The 19,081-nt window shown below is 36.3% G+C and overlaps 2 protein-coding genes across 4 annotated transcripts in view; one reads left to right on the top strand and one right to left on the bottom strand.

Annotated features, from left to right (window-relative positions):
- LOC123955975 (transcription initiation factor TFIID subunit 4-like) overlaps positions 1 to 13,278 on the bottom strand; it is a 36,082-nt gene extending 22,804 nt beyond the window's left edge. Inside the window, exon 1 of the mRNA XM_046028215.1 lies at positions 13,219 to 13,278. Within this exon, the coding sequence (XP_045884171.1) occupies positions 13,219 to 13,278 (60 nt within the window). The remainder of the gene's footprint in view (positions 1 to 13,218) is intronic.
- ZFYVE9 (zinc finger FYVE-type containing 9) overlaps positions 1 to 19,081 on the top strand; it is a 204,249-nt gene that overhangs the window by 21,987 nt on the left and 163,181 nt on the right. The window lies entirely within an intron of this gene.

The raw sequence follows: 19,081 nt of genomic DNA, 5'->3' as shown, positions 1-19,081 counted from the left end.
TGGGGGCACCTTGCTGGCTCAGTCAGAGAGCATGTGGCTCTTGGTATTGGGGTCTTGAGTTCAAGCCCCACTTTGGGCATAGAGATTACATACATACATATATACATACACACACGAACTTTAAAATAAAATGCTGCATCTCTGAGCACCAGTCTGTCATGGATTATATTATATTGTTGGTACCCCCCTGCATTGGGCTGGAACTTTCCTATTTTCAGAGCTCTTGGCACAGCTCTTGAGCATTTATAGTAGGTGATCAGTAAATATGTGCTTCAGTAGATGGATGCTTAGATGAATTCATAGACTGGACCAAAAGGCTTTCCTTCTGTTCGTATATATAAATTTACCAGTGCCCAGTGGAAGGAATTTCTTATACCAGCAGGTGTAACATTCTTGTTCTTGATAAGTTTCAACAGTCTTTGAATTTATAAGCTTTATTTTTAGTATTTAGGTGTAGTCCCCCTCCCTTACTTTGAAGCATCGCAATCATGTATTTTTTTGAGTTGTTTATCCTTAGCCTCTAGTCTGGAAAATCTGGACTAGTCTGGAAAATCTCTAAGTACTGAATTTATTTTACTGGGTATTTTGAAGATACATTTGGTGTAAACCAGGGTCTTCCTTACCACTTTATGGGTTGTCTTTTATTGTGAAGATTGACCAGAAAATATGTTTGAGTTTTTGAAAATTGTGAACATACTTTCAGAATTCCTTTATTGTTAGGTGGGTTCCCTCTTACTTCGTTATTCTTTACAATTTTGTGTTAAGTACAAGCTGTCAGAACTTTTCCTTTTACAAAGATAATTTTTAAAAGATATTTAAAGTAGGAATGGAGTGGGGCTGCTGATAGGACATCATGGTGTTTTATAAACTCATGTACTGAGGTAATTTGATCCAGCTGGCAACTTTAAATTAGGTTTTTTTCATATTTCTATTTGTCCTTTTGGTATTTATTTAATGACAAGTATGGATGTCTCCCTAGCATGGTGTTCTTAGTATAGTTTGCTTAGGGTGTGTTGGAGAAAGCATTACTGTGCCCAAGTATTATTTGTAGTATTTTAAAAATAACATTAAACAGGTCATCATGACGTTTTTGTGACTTACTGCTTAGAAAGCTTTAAGGAAAATAATTTTAAATTAGAGTCAATCTTTACCTTTTTTTTTTGTCTTGCACAAAAACAAATTCTTAACTGTCCTGTAAGATCATCACTGATAATGATCCTTTAGATTTGAAGAGCTACTAATGTTCAGTATAAAAGAATTGATAAAAAGCTTTGCAAATCCAATGACATACTGCTTTTTGTTGTTTGGAAGTAGAACCTTTAGGTCCTTCCCCAGTATAGCACTATGTGCCACTCCCATCTCAGGTTTATGTTCTTTAGACCTGTTTGGTGTATTTTTAAAAGATTTTATTTATATATTTGAGAGAGAGGGAGCACAAGAGTGAGAGCAACTGAATGAGTGGAAGGACAGAGGGAGAAGGAGACTCCTTGTGGAACAGGGAGCCTGACGTGGGACTTGATCCCAGGACTCTGGGATTATGACCTGAACCCCCAGGCGCCCATAGACATGTTTGATATTTTAATCATCTCCTTGACCAGGTTTTTCATTGGGGGAGGTAATAATTGTATCTTACAGAGTACTTTTTCTTTTGATTTTCATAGCCATCGAATTAAGTATTAGGGTGTATATATTTTTTTATTCCCAGTTTGGAGGAGGAAAAAAATAGGTAAAAAGAAATTAAGCAGGGATGTCTGTGTGGCTGTCAGTTAAGTGTCTGCCTTTGGCTCAAGTCATGATCCCAGGGTTCTGGGATCAAGTCCCACATTGGGTTCCTTGCTCAGCGGGAGCCTGCTTCACCTCTGCCTGCCACTCCCCCTGCTTGTGTGTGTGTGTACACCCCCCCCACTCTGACAAATAAATAACATCATAAGAAAAATTAAGCAACTTTTGTGTGGTCCCACTTTGCTAAAAGATGGTAAATTCACATGGAAAGCCTAATTCTGACAAAATTATCAGTGCTTAATAGGTACTTTTTATGAAACTACAAGCATGGGAAATGTTCAAAAATGTCTAAAATTCTGTTGCTTAGCTCTCTTGGGCAGTTATAGAGTATTAGTTCCTGATTAACAAACCAGACATGTAAAAATGCTGTTTATTGAATTGGAAGTTTTAATAGACTTTTGCTAACCACTTTAAAATCCTTTGTTAAAAATAACTGATGAAGAAACTAAGCAATTTTATCGTAGTTGATATTTGATGAATGTTTTGAAGAATATGATTGCATAAAAAATAATAGTTTTGTAGCCCTTAAAGTGAATTTATTGTGAGAAGTCTGCTTGCTAATTTTTCTATTTTATAACTGAAGATTCATTATGGTAGTTTTTATAAGGTAGAGTGATGGACATGGTCAAGCATGCATGTTAATGACCCAGCAATTGCACTACTGGGTATTTACCCTAAAGATACAAATGTAGTGATCAGAAGGGATACATGCACCCAAATATTTATAGTAGCAATGTCCACAATAGCCAAAAAGTAGAAGGGGCCTAGATGTCCATCAACAGAAAAATGGTTAAAGAAGATGTGAGATATATATATATAGATACACACACACACACACACACACACACACACACACACAATGGAATACTATATAGCGCCGTAAAAAACCCTGGAATCTTGCCATTTGCAACGATGTGGATGGAAATAGGGGGTATTATGCTCAGCGCAATAAGTCAATCAGAGAAAGACAATTATCATATGATCTCACTGCTATGAGGAATTTGAGAAATAAGACAGAGGATCATAGGGGAAGGGAGGGAAAAATGAAACAAGATGAAACCAGAGAGGGAGACAAACTATAAAAGATTCTTAATCTCAGGAAACAAACTGAGGGTTGCTGGGGAGTGGGGAGAGGATAGAGTAGCTGGGTGATGGTCATTTGAGAGGGTATGTGCTATGGTGAATGCTGTGAATTGTGTAAGACTGATGAATCACAGACTTGAACCCCTGAAATAAATAATACATTTTATGTTTATAATAAAAAAAAAGCATGCATGTTAAGTTCAGGCAGATTAGAAATAGTTGTTTTTTTTCTATTTTTAATTAAAAATAGCTTTATTGGCATATAACACATGTATTATAAAATTCACCTGCTTAAAATGTATAATTCAGTGATGTTTATTACATTTACAGAGATACAGTTATCACCACTATCTAATTTTAGAACACTTTTATCACCTCAAAAAGAACACACGTTCCCATTAGTAGCCACTCCTGTTTCCGGTCATCATCTTTCCTCAGCCCCTGGCAACCACTAATCTATTTTCTGTCTCTATGGAATTATCTATTCTGGACATTTCATATAAATGACGTTTGGCTTCTTTGAGTTAGCAAAATATTTTCAAGGTTCATCCATATTGTAACATATCAGTACTTCATTTCTTTTTATTACTGAATAGTAGTCATTTTGTATACCACATTTTATTTATCCATTCATCAGTTAATGGACATTTGGGTTGTTTCCACTTTTTGGTTATTATAAATAATGCTTTGAACACACATGTACAAATTTTTGTGTAGACATAATCTCTTGGGCGTTTACCTAAGAGTGAAATTGCTTGGTCATATGGTATCTCTCACTATTCACCTTTTTAAAAAAATTTTAATTTAATTTGTGTGTGTGTGTTCCAAAATTCTTGAGGAACTACCAAACTGTTGTGCAAAGAGGCTGCAGCATTTTGCCTTCCCATCAGCAATGTGTGAGGATTCGAGTTTTTTCCACATCCTCACCGTCACTAGATATTGTTTGTTTTTTTGATTCTAATCAAAAAGATTAGATAAGTGTAAAGTGATACCTTATCAGGTTATTGATTTGCATTTCCCTGATTCTAATCTTGTTGAGCATCTTTTCATGTGCTTATTGACTGCTTGCATATTTACTTTCGAGCAATGTCTTTTCATTTCTTTGCCTATTTTCAAATTAGGTTATTTGTTTTAATTACTTTAATTCCAGTATAGTTAACATTTAAAAAATTGATGCTCTGTTTATCAAATGTGTCTATTGAGATCATGTCATTTTGTTCTTTCACTAATATAGTATACTATATTGATTAGTTTTCATATGTTAAACCAACCCTGCAGGTAGAAATAAATCTCACTTATTCATAGTATATAATTCTTTTCATATGTTGCTGGATTTAGTTTGGTCGTATTTTGTGGAGGAGTTTTCATGTATGTTCATAAAGGATATTGGTCTATAGTTTTTTTTAGGTTGTCTTTGATTTGATATCAGTAATATTGGGTTTGTAGGATGAATGGGGAAGTAGTCTGGTTTTTTGTTTGTTTGTTTTTGTGAAAGATTGGCATTAATTTGCTCTTTACATATTTGGGAGAAGTCACTGGTGAGACCATCTAGATTTGGATAGGAAATTTAAAAATTATTAATTCAGTCTCTTTATTTATAAGTCTGTTCATAGTTTGTTTCTTTTCGAGTCAGTTTTGGTAGTTTATTTCTAAGGATTTGTACATTTCGTCTAGCTTGTCTAATTTGTTGGTTTGTAATTATTCATAATATTATAATTTTTTATTTCTGTAAGGTCATCTGTAATGTACCCACTTACATTTCTGATTTTAGTAATTTGATTCATCTCTTTTCTTGGTCAGTTTAGCTAAAGGTTTGCCAATTTTTGTGATCTTTTCAAAGAACCACCTTTTGGTTACGTTGATTTTTCTCTGATTTATTTTCATTCTTCCTTTCTTTCTCCTTGCTTTGGGTTTAGTTTGCTCCTTTTTTTCCTTACTAGTTTCTTAAGGTAAAAAGTTAGGTTATTTTTTGAAATTTTGCTTTAAAAATTTTTTTTGATATGTTGTCCTTGCTGCTTTTTTCTTTCTTTCTTTTTTTTTTTTTTTAAGATTTTGTTTTAAGTAATCTCTACACCCAGTGTGGGGCTCAAACTTTACAACTCTGAGATCAAGAGTCACATGCTACTCCGACTGAGCCAGTCAGATGCCCCAGTTGTGCTTGCATTCTTATTCTTCACTAAGTATTTTCTAATTTTTCTTGTGATTTATTACCTGGTTATTTAGTGTGTTGTCTAATTTGTACATGTTTTTGAATTTTTCAATTTTTTTAAAGATTTTATTTATTTATTTGAGAGAGAGAGAGAGAATAAGAGGGGAGAAGGTCAGAGGGAGAAGCAGACTCCCCATGGAGCTGGGAGCCCAATGTGGGACTCGATCCTGGGACTCCAGGATCATGACATGAGCCAAAAGCAGTTGCTTAACCAACTGAACCACCCAGGCGGCCCTCAAATTTCCTTTTGTTTTTTTAGTATATGTGCTGCCGAAGCAAGCACTCAAATTTCCTTCTGTTAGTGATTTCTATTTTCATTCCATTGCATGATTTCAGTCCTTTTAAATGTGTTGAGGATGGTTTATGGCATAACATATGGTCTCTTCTGATACATGTGCACCTGTGCGCTCGCTTCGGCAGCACATATACTGATACATGTGCACCTGAGAAGCATGTGCATCCCACTGTTATTGGATGGAGTGTTTTGTTTTTGTTTTTTTTTTTAAGATTTTATTTATTTATTTGACAGAGAGAGATCACAAGTAGATAGAGAGGCAGTCAGAGAGAGAGAGAGGGGGAAGCAGGCTCCCTGCTGAGCAGAGAGCCCGATGCGGGACTCGATCTCAGGACCCTGAGATCATGACCTGAGCTGAAGGCAGCGGCTTAACCCACTGAGCCACCCAGGCGCCCAGATGGAGTATTTTGTAGTTATCCATTAGGTCTAGATGACCTACAGTGTTGTTTACATTTTCTCCTTTCTTGCTAATCTTCTTTATTTTTTTAATAAAATAAAGATTTTATTTTATAAAGATAAAATATTTTATCTTAAATATTATATAAAATAGAAAATATTTTATAAAGATAAAAATAAAATAAAGATTTTATTTATTTATTTGACAGAGAGAGATCACAAGTAGGCAGAGAAGCAGGCTCCCCGCTTAACAGACAGCCCGATATGGGGCTTGATCCCAGGACCCTGAGATCATGACCTGAGCCGAAGGCAGAGGCTTAACCCACTGAGGCACCCAGGCGCCCCACTTGCTAATCTTCTCCTTAGTTGTTTTATTCATTATTGACACTGGAGTATTGAAACTTACAACTATATTTGTTGAATTGTCTACTTCTTAATTTCTGTCAGTTTATGCTTTATGTATTTTGGGGCTCTGTTGTTACATATTTTAGCTTTATCTTATTATTATTTCTTTTTAATTTATTTGACAGAGGGAAATCACAACTAGGCAGAGAGGCAGGCAGAGAGAGAGGAGGAAGCAGGCTTCCTGCGGAGCAGAGAGCCCGATGCAGGGCTCGATCCCAGGACCCCGGGATCATGACCTGAGCCGAAGGCAGAGGCTTTAACCCACTGAGCCACCCAGGTGCCCCAGCTTTATCTTATTTTTTAAAGATTTTATTTTTTAAACTAATCTCTACATCCAGTGTGGGGCTTTAACTTTAAACCCCAAGATCAGGAGTAGTATACTCTACTGTCTGAGCCAGCCAGGCACCCCAACATACTTTAGCTTTAACTCTGATGCATAATATAGATTAGATTCTATGTGTGTGAACACTGTTGATAACTAAAGAAAACATTGCACCTTACATACTGTGACCAATAAGTGGAATTTGTTTTGATATAGCTTTGATGCTTAAATTATTTTGACTAATAATAAATTGTTACCTCTAGATTATATAAAGAAGCACTTGTCTCTGAGAGGACGCAACTTCACTGGGGCAGTGGTTCGTTATAAGGTTTTATGTGCATGTGAGTCAGAGTGAACTGTAGCTGTTTAAACATGGCTGAGGTAAATTATTTAAATAATGACTTTGCCGACATACTAATTTTTATTGAGATTAAAGGGCAGTTGGTAGTGTAATGTTCCTTGACCTAGAATAATTTGAGTAAGTACCCATTATTACTTAACTATTAACAGTATCTACTTTTATACAACCAAGCTCTAAATCATATCTGGCTTAGGAAGAAGTAAATAGAAAAGTATCCATTATGTTATATTCTATAGATATTCTTTCTTTCTTTCTTTCTTTTTTTTTTTTTTTGAAGATTTTATTTTTAAGAAATATCTACATCCTTTGTGGGCTCAGACTCACAACCCTGAGATCAGGAGTCACATGCTTCACTCACTGAGCCAGCTAGGTGCCCTGATACTATTTCTTTTTAATCCTTTTAAAGATCTTTTGACGGGGTGGGAGTGCTCTCACTGTACAGATGAGCAAATTGAGACTCAGAGATTTATTAATTTAACTCAGGTCTTTGGTGAGTGATTTTGTTTTGTTTTGTTTTCATTTTCTTTTATTCTTTTAGTTTTTCAGTAAATATGCCAGGCTTTGGAGATGCAGCCATGACCCAGACAGATCTAATCTCTGATCTTTGCTTTCATGAAGTGACTTGTCTGGTGGAATACTTTTGTTGAGTTTTTGAGCCATATTTCATATACTAATGACACATATTCACAGAAGCCTTTGTAAAACATTTCTACATTGTTATCTAATTTTGTAATTCTTACTTTGTAGTCTTGTAACACAGGTGCATTAGATATTATTGATGATACCTTCATTTGAAAACTGAGGGAAACAGAGAGACCTGGGGATAATAAGGTCAGGTAGTTAGTAAATGGCTGAGGTAGTATTCAAACCCAGATCATTGGGCTGTAATGATCCTACAGTTCTTTCATTGCACCACAATGTCTCATTATTTCACATGAAACTACAAGCCTACATAATCAAGAGTGATAATCTAGAAAGTAACCAGTTTAGTAAAACTTAGCTAAACAGATTACTACCAAGCAGAGTGTGTGGGAAGAGAAATCAGGGGACCCAAAGAGCTGTGTCTAGTGTGCTGACGTAGACTTATTCTTAAATAATGCAGGGAAAACAATACTTTGGAGAGATAATAAGGCATGAGAAATACTGCACAGATATCATCAAGCAGCATTTAGATGGGCTCAAGGCATAATAACTTGCCTGGGGCATTTTTCCCTCAGAACAAAGACTTGAAGCAAATAGTGAATTTAATACAGAGACTGAGACAACATTGAACTGTGTACAGAGCTACCGGCAGCTGCAAATCAGGGTGTAATCAGGAAGGGATTGCTTGTTTTACATTGATTACCTCAGCTCCTTTCGTGCAGGTACAGAGATAGTGATCTTAGTATAAAACCATTTGAATGCTTCTTTTGTGTAAAAGCATTGTGAGGCATTGTGGGAGTGATACCAATGTAAGTATGACACCATCCTTGCCCACAAGGAGCTCCTAACCTAGTGAGGAGATTTTGAATTCATTCAAACAATACTTGTTCATCAATAGTTGTGTGCCAGATCCTGTACCAGGTGTTTAGGAGACGAAAGTGGGTAAGATAGAAATTGCCCCTAAACTTTATCTTATACTTTCCACTGTTTGGAGAGTATTTATTTATCTCCTTCCCTAAGTCTGAGCAATTAGAAGTCTTTTAAAGTGGAGAATAGGGCCTGACATTCTCTTACCAAAATAGCAGTCAGTATTGCTATTCTTGTGACTTGACCACAAATAGAACGCAATAACCTATTTGTCAGAGCTTAAGCATCATATTAAAAAATATTTGGATCATAATTAATGGTCAAGTCACTAAAAAAAGTGCCAACATCCTAACAGAAATGGACAAAGGATTTCAACAAGAGGTCACAGAATAGGAAATACAAAAGGAAAATATGTCAGTTGTACTGGTAATCTGTTATTGATAAGGAACTTGAGGCACTAGGATAAAGTAACTTGCCGAAGATCAGATAGCTGGTCTTGTTGATCTCAGATTTGAACTCAGGCAGTTTAGTTTGTCTCTAGGGCCTTCAGTTTTAATCACCACAGCAAGTGCCCCTGTCTGGGTCGGTTACCATTATGTTGTATACTCAGCTTCTAGGATAGTCCTTACCACAAAGCAAGCAAGCACTTAAATATTTGTTGAATTCTTCTTCTTCTTCTTCTTTAATTTTTTTGAGTCTATCTGACACACAATCTTACATTAACTTTAGGTGTATAACAATGATTTGACAAATTTATACATTAGTCTGTGTTTACCACAAGTATAGCTACTTACCATCTGTCACCATACAACACTATTATAATATCATTGAGTATATATATATATATTCCTTATGCTGTGCCTTTTAGTTCCATGACTTATTGATTCTATAACTGCAATCCCTTATCTCCTACTCCCCTTCACCCATTTTGCTCACCCCCCACCCCCCCCGTGAATGCATTCTTAAAATGAAAATGTATTAAGTACATCATTTTAAAGGATAATTTGTCAGTATCAAAAAAGGATATACACTAATACACTATAATTTCATTTCTTAATGTGTATCTTAAAAAATAAACATGTGTATTAGAAGGCATGTACAGAGGTACTCATGGCGGCATTCTTGGTAATTGTGGAAAAATAGGGGAAGTGTAAGTGCTCTTAGTGCTATAAATAACTAATAAATGAAACCATATATAACTAATTAATTATATATAACTAATAAGCATATTAGTTATATAACTAATAACTAAATATGATATGGATATATTTTAGAATTCTGTTATGCACAGTTAAAATAAATGAAGTTGTGGATCTGGAAAGATATTTAGGATATATCATTGAATGAGAAAGGCAAATTATAGACCTTTTTCTACCAAAATAGATTCTAGATGATGAAAGGGTAAAACAAGCAAAAATAACCATAGAAATAGAGAAAACATGGGTGAATATTTTTCTTGTATTGTAACAAGGAAGGTTTTTCTAAGCATGTAGTGAAATGTAGAATCCATAAAGAAGATTGGTGAATTTGCACAAAAATGGAAGATTTCCATATAGTTAAAAAAAAAAGAACAGACGTTAAACTAGGATAAAGATTCTAAACATAACGCATGTAAGGCATTTATAAGCAATTTGTAGAAAGGCCAGTAAACATAGAAGATATAAATAGGCGTTCAACTTCTACTCCTAATTAAAGAAAGAAATTAGAAAATCATATTCCATTTCCTACTTGGGGGATTTGCAAAGATAATAGTAATGACAAGAGTGTATAGAAAAAATTGTATATACTCTTGGAGGAAATATAAATACAGCATGTTTGGTGAAAATTTTGGCAATGTTTATTATAATTTAAAATGTATACTACTTTTGTCTCAAATGCCACTTTTAGGGATTTATTATATATTAAAGTATAAAGATGCATGTATGAAGATATTCATTATGATGTGTATAGATATAAAAATATGGAAACAATCTAGATGTCCACTGATAGGGATGAGAGTTAAAGTGTAATACATCTGTATAATGAAATGCTGTTTAGCTATTTAAAGAGACTATGGCAAGTTTAGATATACATGCATTCCTCATTTCACACTGTTCTGTGTAGTGGTAATTGAATAAAATCCTATGTTAAATAACACATGTATGAATATAACAGTAGACATGTATGTATATTTTAAAAACACCTTATAATAACCTGTTGATTTACATCTCTTTTCCTGCTCTGCTCTGATGACTATTATCTCTAGTGGGAGCATTCATAAATTCAGACATGCTGTAATCCAGTGTTTGTATGTTATTAAACTAGAGTTTCTTTTTATTTTAGCAGAATAGTGAGAACAACTTCTGGCTCATGAAAGTGTTTCTACAATGCATTTACTTCTGAATGATAAAGAGGAGAAGCGAAGGAGGAATGTAGTTTCCAAATATATACATACCCAGTGGTTAAGAGTCTGGGATATGAAACCAGATTGCCTGAGTTCTAATCCTGGCACTTGCCACTCTGTGTGACTTTGTGGAAGTTACTGAACTTCTTTTTGCCTCCATTTCGTCATTATTCATTCAAAAATATTTTGAGGGCTTACCATATGCTAGACACTATTTGGATGCCATTGATACAACAAGGAGGATTAAGACAAAAATCTGTGCCTTCTTATAATATATGTACATTCTGGAGGGCTTAATTCCATACCTACTGTTTAGAGTTTTTAAGAGGATTGAGGATTTAATACATGTAAAGCACTTGCAGCAGGGTCTGATACATAGTAAGTAGACAGTAAATAATATTATTTTTTCCCCTTTCCAAAAAATGGACACACAGAGTGTTAATGAATAGCTATCTTATGGAAGTTTTTGTTAAAATTCAACAACATTAAAGGATATACAACATAATCTATTTCACTATATTCTTACCTTTGTTCACATTCAGAGTGCTTTTATACACTCTCAGTCATTGAGCAGATTGTATTATACACTACTGGCCAGGGAACTTTACCATACCATTTGCAACAGCTCTCATCTAGTGAGTGTACCCTCCCTGTTTTGAGTATCCTAAATATTGAAATGCAAAATTTACAGTGGTTGAAGTGGTAGAGAAATTAGGAGGGTAAAGATCAACAAATTATAAAGGTAGTTAAATGAAGATCATCATAAACATCATTGAAGCCTGGAAAGATTGACCAATGACAGCATGGCATTTAATAGGAGAAATTAAATGTTGGGGCTCCTGGGTGGCTCAGTGGGTTAAGCCACTGTCTTCGGCTCAGGTCATGATCTCAGGGTCCTGGGATTGAGTCCCATATGGGTCTCTCTGCTCTGCAGGGAGCGTGCTTCCCCCTCTCTCTCTCTGCCTGCCTCTCTACTTGTGATCTCTCTCTGTCAAATAAATAAATAAGATCTTAAAAAAAAATAAAAAAAAGAAATTAAATGTTGTACTTATGTTTATTAGTGAATTTATAACATATCAGCATGTAGTCATAGAAAAATATTTATTTACTGCTTGCTAAGTGCTGTCAGTATTTTGGTAAAGCAGATAATCATGTAACCTGTCCTCATACCAGCTGATATTTTACAATGTTATAAAAATAATTATAGTTATAAGAGAGCTATGCATAAAACCTATGCTGAGGGGTCAGAGGAGCTATTCCTTGAGGAATTAACATTTACTCTCAGACCTGAAAGTTGAGTGAGTTTGTATTAGCCAGGAAGATAGAGGTAGAGGAAAAGAGTCAGAAACAACAAACCAAGGAGGGGAAGACCATGGATAAAGGACCAGAAGTAGAAACAACATGATATTCTTGAGGAAGAGGAAGATGTCAGTGTGGATGGAGAGAAGTAAGTAGGAGGCAAAATGGCAAAAGTATGAACTGAAGAGTTAGGTAGGATTAAATTATGTAGGATCTTTTAAAGTAATAGTCAGGGGCGCCTGGGTGGCTCAGTGGGTTAAGCCGCTGCCTTCGGCTCAGGTCATGATCTCAGGGTCCTGGGATCGAGTCCCACATCGATCTCTCTGCTCAGCAGCGAGCCTGCTTCCCTCTCTCTCTCTCTGCCTGCCTCTCTGTCTACTTGTGATTTCTCTCTGTCAAATAAATAAATAAAAAAAAATAAAAAAAAATAAAGTCATAGTCAGGAATTTCAATATTATTTTAATATATTAAGTGCAGTGGAAATCAGTGGAAGAGTTTCAAGTTGAGGAATCATTTGATTAAATGTTTTTTAAATTGTGTAATTGTCATATACTAGTTTCAGATGTATAACATAATGATTTGATATTGGTACATGTTGTGAAATGATCACAGAGAGTATAATTAACATCTGTTGGCATACATAGATAGTAAAACATGTTTTTTTGGGTGATGAGAACTTTTTTTTTTTTTAAGATTTTATTTATTTGACAGAGAGCACAAGAGAGGGAATACAAGCAGCAGGAGTGAGAGAGGGAGAAGCGGGCTTCGCACCCAGCAGGGAGCCCAATGTGGGGCTCCATCCCAGGACCCTGGGATCATGACCTGAGCCAAAGGCAGGCGCTTAACGACTGAGTCACTGAGGCGCCCCAAGAAGAACTTTTAAGATTTACTTAAAAAAAAAAAGATTTACTTTCAACAAGTTTCAGATATGCTGTACAGTATTACTAACAATAATCACCATGCTGTACAGATATCCCCATGATTTACTTATTTTATAACTAGAATTGTACTTTTTGACTCCATTCCTCCATTTCACCCATCCCCCTGCTTATGCCTCTTGTAACTACCAGTCTGTTCTCTGTGTCTACAAGTTAGGATTTTTCTTTTGTTTTTAAAATTCTACATGTAAGTGAGATCATGTGATATTTGACTTTCTCTGTCTTACTTCACTTACCATAACGTCCTCAGGGTCGATCCGTGTTGTCATAAATGGCAAGCTTTCATTCTTTTTCATGGTTGAGTAGTATTCTACTATAAATACATACCACATCTTCATCCATTCAGCCATTGATGGGCGCTTTAGTTGTTTCCGTGTTGTAGTTATTATAAGTAATGCTGTGATGAGCGTGGGGTGCAGATATCTTTTTAAATTGGATTTTTCCTTTTCTTCAGATAACTACCCAAAGTGGAATTGCAGATCACATAGCCATTCTGTTTTTTTTATTGAGGCAAAGTTGACGTACATTAAATTAGTTTCAGGTATACAAGATAATGTTTTGATATTTGTATATACTGGGAAATGATCACAGTAAGTCTAGCTAACATCTGTTACCATATATAGTTATAGAATTTTCCCCCTTGTGATCAGAACTTTCTTTCTTTCTTTTTTTTTTTTATTCTAAGATTTATTTATTTATTTTAGAAGGAGAGAACACCAGTACTCGCTTGAGTGGGGGAAGGGGCGGAGGGAGAGAAACTCAACCAGACTCCATGCTGAGCACAGAGCCCAATGCAGGGCTTGAGCCACCCAGGCACCCCCACACCAATTTTCTTTATCCACCCATTGATGGTCACTTAGGTTGTTTCTGGTATTTAAAAATTTTTTTGTTTGCTTGTTTGTTTTAGAGAGCGGGGAGTTGGGCAGAGGGAGAGAGAGACTCTGAAACAGGCTCCATGCCCAGCACAGATCCCAACATGGGGCTTGATCTCATAGCCCTGAAATCATGATTTGAGCTGAAATCAAGAAAGCAGTTGCTTAATTGATTGAGCCACCCCAGTACCCCTTTATTTTTAGCTTTTTGAGGAACCTCCATACTCTTTTCCAGAGTGACTATACCAGTTTGCATTCCCACCAGTAGTGTAAGAGGGTTCGCCTTTCTCCACATTCTCACCCAACATCTGTTGTTTTTGAATTGTTAATTTTAGCCATTCTGACCAGTGTGAGGTGATATCTCACTGTGGTTTTGATTTGTATTTCCCTGATGCTGAGTGATATTGAGAGAATTTTTTCATGAGTTGGTGGCCCATTTGTATGTCTTCTTTGGAGAAATGTCTGTTCATGTCTTATGCCCATTTCTTGATTGGATTTTTTGTGTTTTGGGTGTTGAGTTTATTAGATTTTGTATACTAGCCCATTATCTGGTAAGACATTTGCAAATACCTTCTCCCATTCTGTAGGCTGCCTTTTACTTTTGTTGACTGTTTTCTTTCCTGTGCTAGAGCTTTTTATCTTGAAGTCCCAATAGTTCATTTTTGCCTTTGTTTTTCTTGCCTTTGGAGATGTGCCTATCAAGAAGTTGCTGCAGGGGCACCTGGGTGGCTCAGTGGGTTAAAGCCTCTGCCTTCAGCTCAGGTCATGATCCCAGCGTCCTGGGATCGAGCCCCGCATCGGGCTCTCTGCTCAGTGGAGAGCCTGCTTCCCTTCCTCTATCTCTCTGCCTGCCTTTCTGCCTACTTGTGATCTCTGTCTGAAATAAATAAAATCTTTAAAAAAAAAAAAAAAAAGAAGTTGCTGCAGCCAAGGTCAGAGAGGTCAGCACTTGCTATATTTCTTATCTTTTTGATAATAGCCATTCTAACAGATGTGAGATGATATCTCATTGTGGTTTTGATTTACACTTCCCTGATGATTACTGATATTCTTGGCCATCTGTATATCTTCTTTGGAAAAAATGATTACTCAGATCCTCTGCCCAGTATGATTTCTGAATATATTTTGGATATTAACTCCTTTTGGATATATGATTTGCAAATATTTTTTCCCATTCAGTAGGCTGCTTTTCATTTCATGGATGGTTTTCTTTGCTGTGCAAAAACTTTTTAGTTTGCTGTAGTCCCACTTGTTTATTTTTGCTTTTCTTGCCTTTGCTTTCGGAGTCAAATTCAAAAAATCATTTCCGAGACCAATGTCAAGGAGCTTATTACCTCCTATGTTTTCCTGTAGGAGTTTTATGGTTTCAGGTCTTATGTCCAAGTCTTTAATCCATGTTGAGTTGATCTTTGTATAATAGGTGTCTGGTTTGATTCTTTTGCATGTGGCTGCCCAGCTTTCCCCACACCGGTTACTGAAGAGACTATCCTTTCTCCATTGTATATCCATGACTCCTTTGTTGTAACTTAATTATTAAATATGTGTGGGTTTATTTCTGGGTTTTCTATTTTATTGATCAGTATGTGTGTTTCATGAAGGTATCATCCCGTTTTGATTATTATAGGTTTGTAATATAGTTCCAGATCTGGAGTGTGATTCCTTCAGCTTTGTTCTTCTTTCTCAGGAGTGCTTTAGCTATTTGAGGTTTTTTGTGGTCTGTACAAATTTTAAGATTCTTTGTTCTAGTTCTGTGAAAAATGTCATTGGAATTTTGATTGAAAATTGTCATTGGAAATTTGATTGAGATTGAATCTATACATTGCTTTGAGTGGTATGGACATCTTAGCAATATTCTTCCAACCCTTGAGCACAGAACATCTTTGCAATTATTTGTGTTATCTTTAGTTTCTTTCATTTGTGTCGTATAGTTTTCAGAGTACAGATCTTTCATCTCCTTGGCTAAGTTTATTCTTAGGTATTTTATTCTTTTTGATGCAATTGTAGATGGGATTATTTGTTTAATTTCTCTTTCTGATAGATTGTTATTAGTATATAAAGTGCAATCAATTTCTGTGTATTAATTTTCTATCTTCTGATACAGAATTCAATTATTTACTGAGTTCAGTTATTCTAATTGTTTTTTGGTGGAGTCTTTATTTTTTATTTATTTTTAAAGATTTATTTATTCATTTGAGAGAGAGCACAAGAGTGCGCATGTGAGAGCAGGGCAAGGGACGGAGGGAGAGAAAGAGAATCTCAAGCAGACTGCCTGCTGAGTGTGGAGACAGATGGAGCACCTGTTCCTACAACTCTGAGATCATGACCTGAGCGGAAATCAAGAGTCAGATGCTCAACCAACTGAGCCACCCAGGCACCCCATATTTTGGTGAAATCTTTAGGTTTTTCTATATATAGTGTACTGTCATCTGCAAATAGTAACAGTTTTACTTTTTTCTTTCCAATTTGGATACCTTTTATTTCTTAATTAATTTCTGTGGCTAGGACTATTGAAGTGTTGAGAGTGGGCATCTTTGTCTTGTTATTGATCTTAGAGGAAAAACTAAAAACTTTTAGCTTTGTTGTTGAACATGTTAACTGTGGGTTTTTCTGTATATGACCTTTGTTATGTTAAGGTGTGTTCCTTCTATACCCACTGTGTTGAGAGTTTTTGTCATAAATGAATGTTGTTCATGTGGTATATTACATATTTTGTCTAATATAAGTATTGCTACTACAGTCTCTTTTCTTTTCCATTTGCATGGCATATCTTTATCCATCCCTTTACTTTCACTGTGTGTATCTTTTTTTTTTTTTTTTTTTTTTAAATTTGAAGGAGTGTGAGCAAGAGAGCACAAGTAGGGGGAGCAGCAGAGGGAGAGAGAAAAAGACTTCCCATGAGCAGGGAGCTTGAAATGGGGCTCCATCTCAGGTCCCTGAGATCATGACCTGAGCTGAAGACAGCTGCTTAACTGACTGGGCCACCCAGGCGCCCCTCACTGTGTGTGTCTTTATATCTGAAGTGAGTTTCTTCTAGGCAGCATATAGATGGAACTTCTTTTTTAATCTACTCGGTCACCCTGTGCTTTTTTTTTTTTTTTTAAGATTTTATTTATTTGTTTGACAGAGATCACAAGTAGGCGGAGAGGCAGGCAGAGAGAGAGAGGGGGAAGCAGGCTCCCCGCCGAGCAGAGAGCCGGATGCAGGGTCTGATCCCAGGACCCTGGGATCATGACCTGAGCCAAAGACAGAGACTTTAACCTCCTAAGCCACTGAGGCGCCCCACCCTGTGCCTTTTTTTAGAAAAAGATTTATTTTATTTTTAAAGAGTGGGGGGAGGGGCAGAGGGAAATATATATAGAAAGAGAAACAGAGGGTCCCTAGCAGACTGCCTGCTGAGGAGGGACCAGGAGGCTTGATCTCACAATCCTGAGATTGTGACCTGAGCCAAAATCAAGAGTTAGATGCATACCTGACAAATGAACCAGACAGGTCACCCCACCCTATGTCTTTTGACTGGAGAATTTAGTCCATTTACATTTATAGTAATTATTGATAGGTATGTGCTTATTGCCATTTTGTTTATTGTTTTCTGGTTGTTTTTGTAGTACTTCTATGTTCCTTTCTTATTCTCTAGGTCCCTTCCCCTGTAGTTTGATGGTTTTCTTTAGTGTTCTGTTAGTGTTCCTTTCTGTTGTTGTTGTTTTTTTTTTTTCTTTTCTTTCTTTTTCTTTTTTTTTTGTATCTCTTGCAGGTTTTTATTTTGTGGTTACCATAAAATTCACATATATCTACATAAATATATAGCAGTCTATTTTAAGCTGATAGTTGCTAAAGTTTGAATGCATTTTTTTTTTACTCCTCTCATTGTTTACTCCTCTCATTTTGTGATTTTGTTGTCATATTTACATCTTTTTATTTTGCATATCCCTTAACTACTTATTGTAGTTATAATTGATTTTACTGTTTTTTGGCTTTTAATCTTCAAGTTAGCTTTTTATTTTTTATTTTTTTAAAGTTTTTTTTTTAATTTATTTGACAGACAGAGATCACAAGTAGGCAGAGAGGCAGGCAGAGAGAGAGAGAGGAAGGGAAGCAGGCTCCCTGCTGAGCAGAGAGCCCAATGTGGGGCTCCATCCCAGGACCCTGGGATCATGACCTGAGCTGAAGGCAGAGGCTTTAACCCACTGAGCCACCCAGGCGACCCCCATACTAGTTTTTAAAGTGGCTGACCCATTGCCTTTATCTTTTATTTGCTTTTACCAGTGAGATTTCTTTCATAAATTTGCTTATTTCTAGTTATGGCCTTTTCTTTTTTGCTGATATAAGATCACTTCACATTTCTTGTTCTTTTCTTTCTTTTTTTTTAAAAGATTTTATTTATTGGGCGCCTGGGTGGCTCAGTTGGTTAAGTGTCTCCCTTCAGCTTGGATCATGATCTTGGGGTCCTGGATCGAGCCCTGCATCAGGCTCCCTGCTTAGCAGGGAGTCTGCTTCTCCCTCTCCCTCTGCCTCTTCCTCCCCACTTGTGCTCGCCCACTCTCTCACTCTGTCTCAAATAAATAAAAATCTTTTTTATTTAAGGTTTTATCCATTTACTTATTTGAGACAGATCGAGAGTGAAAGAGGACAAGCAGGGGGAGGGAGAACAACAGAGGGAGAGGGAGAAGTAGGTTCTCTGCTGAGCAGAGACCCCGATGAGGGGCTTGATCCCAGGACCCCAGGATCATGACCTGAGTGGAAGGCAGATGCCCCACCAACTGAGCCACCCAGGTGCCCTTAAATAAGATCTTAAAAAAAAAAAGAAATTTTATTAATTTATTTGGGAGAGAGAGTGGTAGGAGGGTTTGATGGGGAGGGAGAACCCTCAGAGGCCAATCCCACAACCCTGAGATCACAACCCTAGCTGAAAACAAGGGTTAGATGCCAAACCAACTGACAGGTGCCCCCATTTTACATTTTTTGTATGCTAATTTAGTGGTGGTGATATCCTTCAGTTTTTGCCTATCTGGGGAACTCTATCTCTCCTTCACTTCTGAATGATAATCTTGCTGAGTAGAGTATTCTTGGTTGTAAATTTGTTGGGAATTTTTTGACTGGTGATTCAGTCTCCTTACTAGTAATTAGTCTATTTTATTTCTTCATGATTCAGTCTTAGAATGATGTGTGTTTAGAGAATCTTAACCCATTTTTTTTCTAGGTTGTCCAATTTGTTGGTGGTCTCTTATGA

This window comes from Meles meles, chromosome 1 (assembly GCF_922984935.1).
Source record: "Meles meles chromosome 1, mMelMel3.1 paternal haplotype, whole genome shotgun sequence".
NCBI classification, from domain to species: domain Eukaryota; kingdom Metazoa; phylum Chordata; class Mammalia; order Carnivora; family Mustelidae; genus Meles; species Meles meles.
This window is presented reverse-complemented; position numbering and strand designations above follow the sequence as displayed.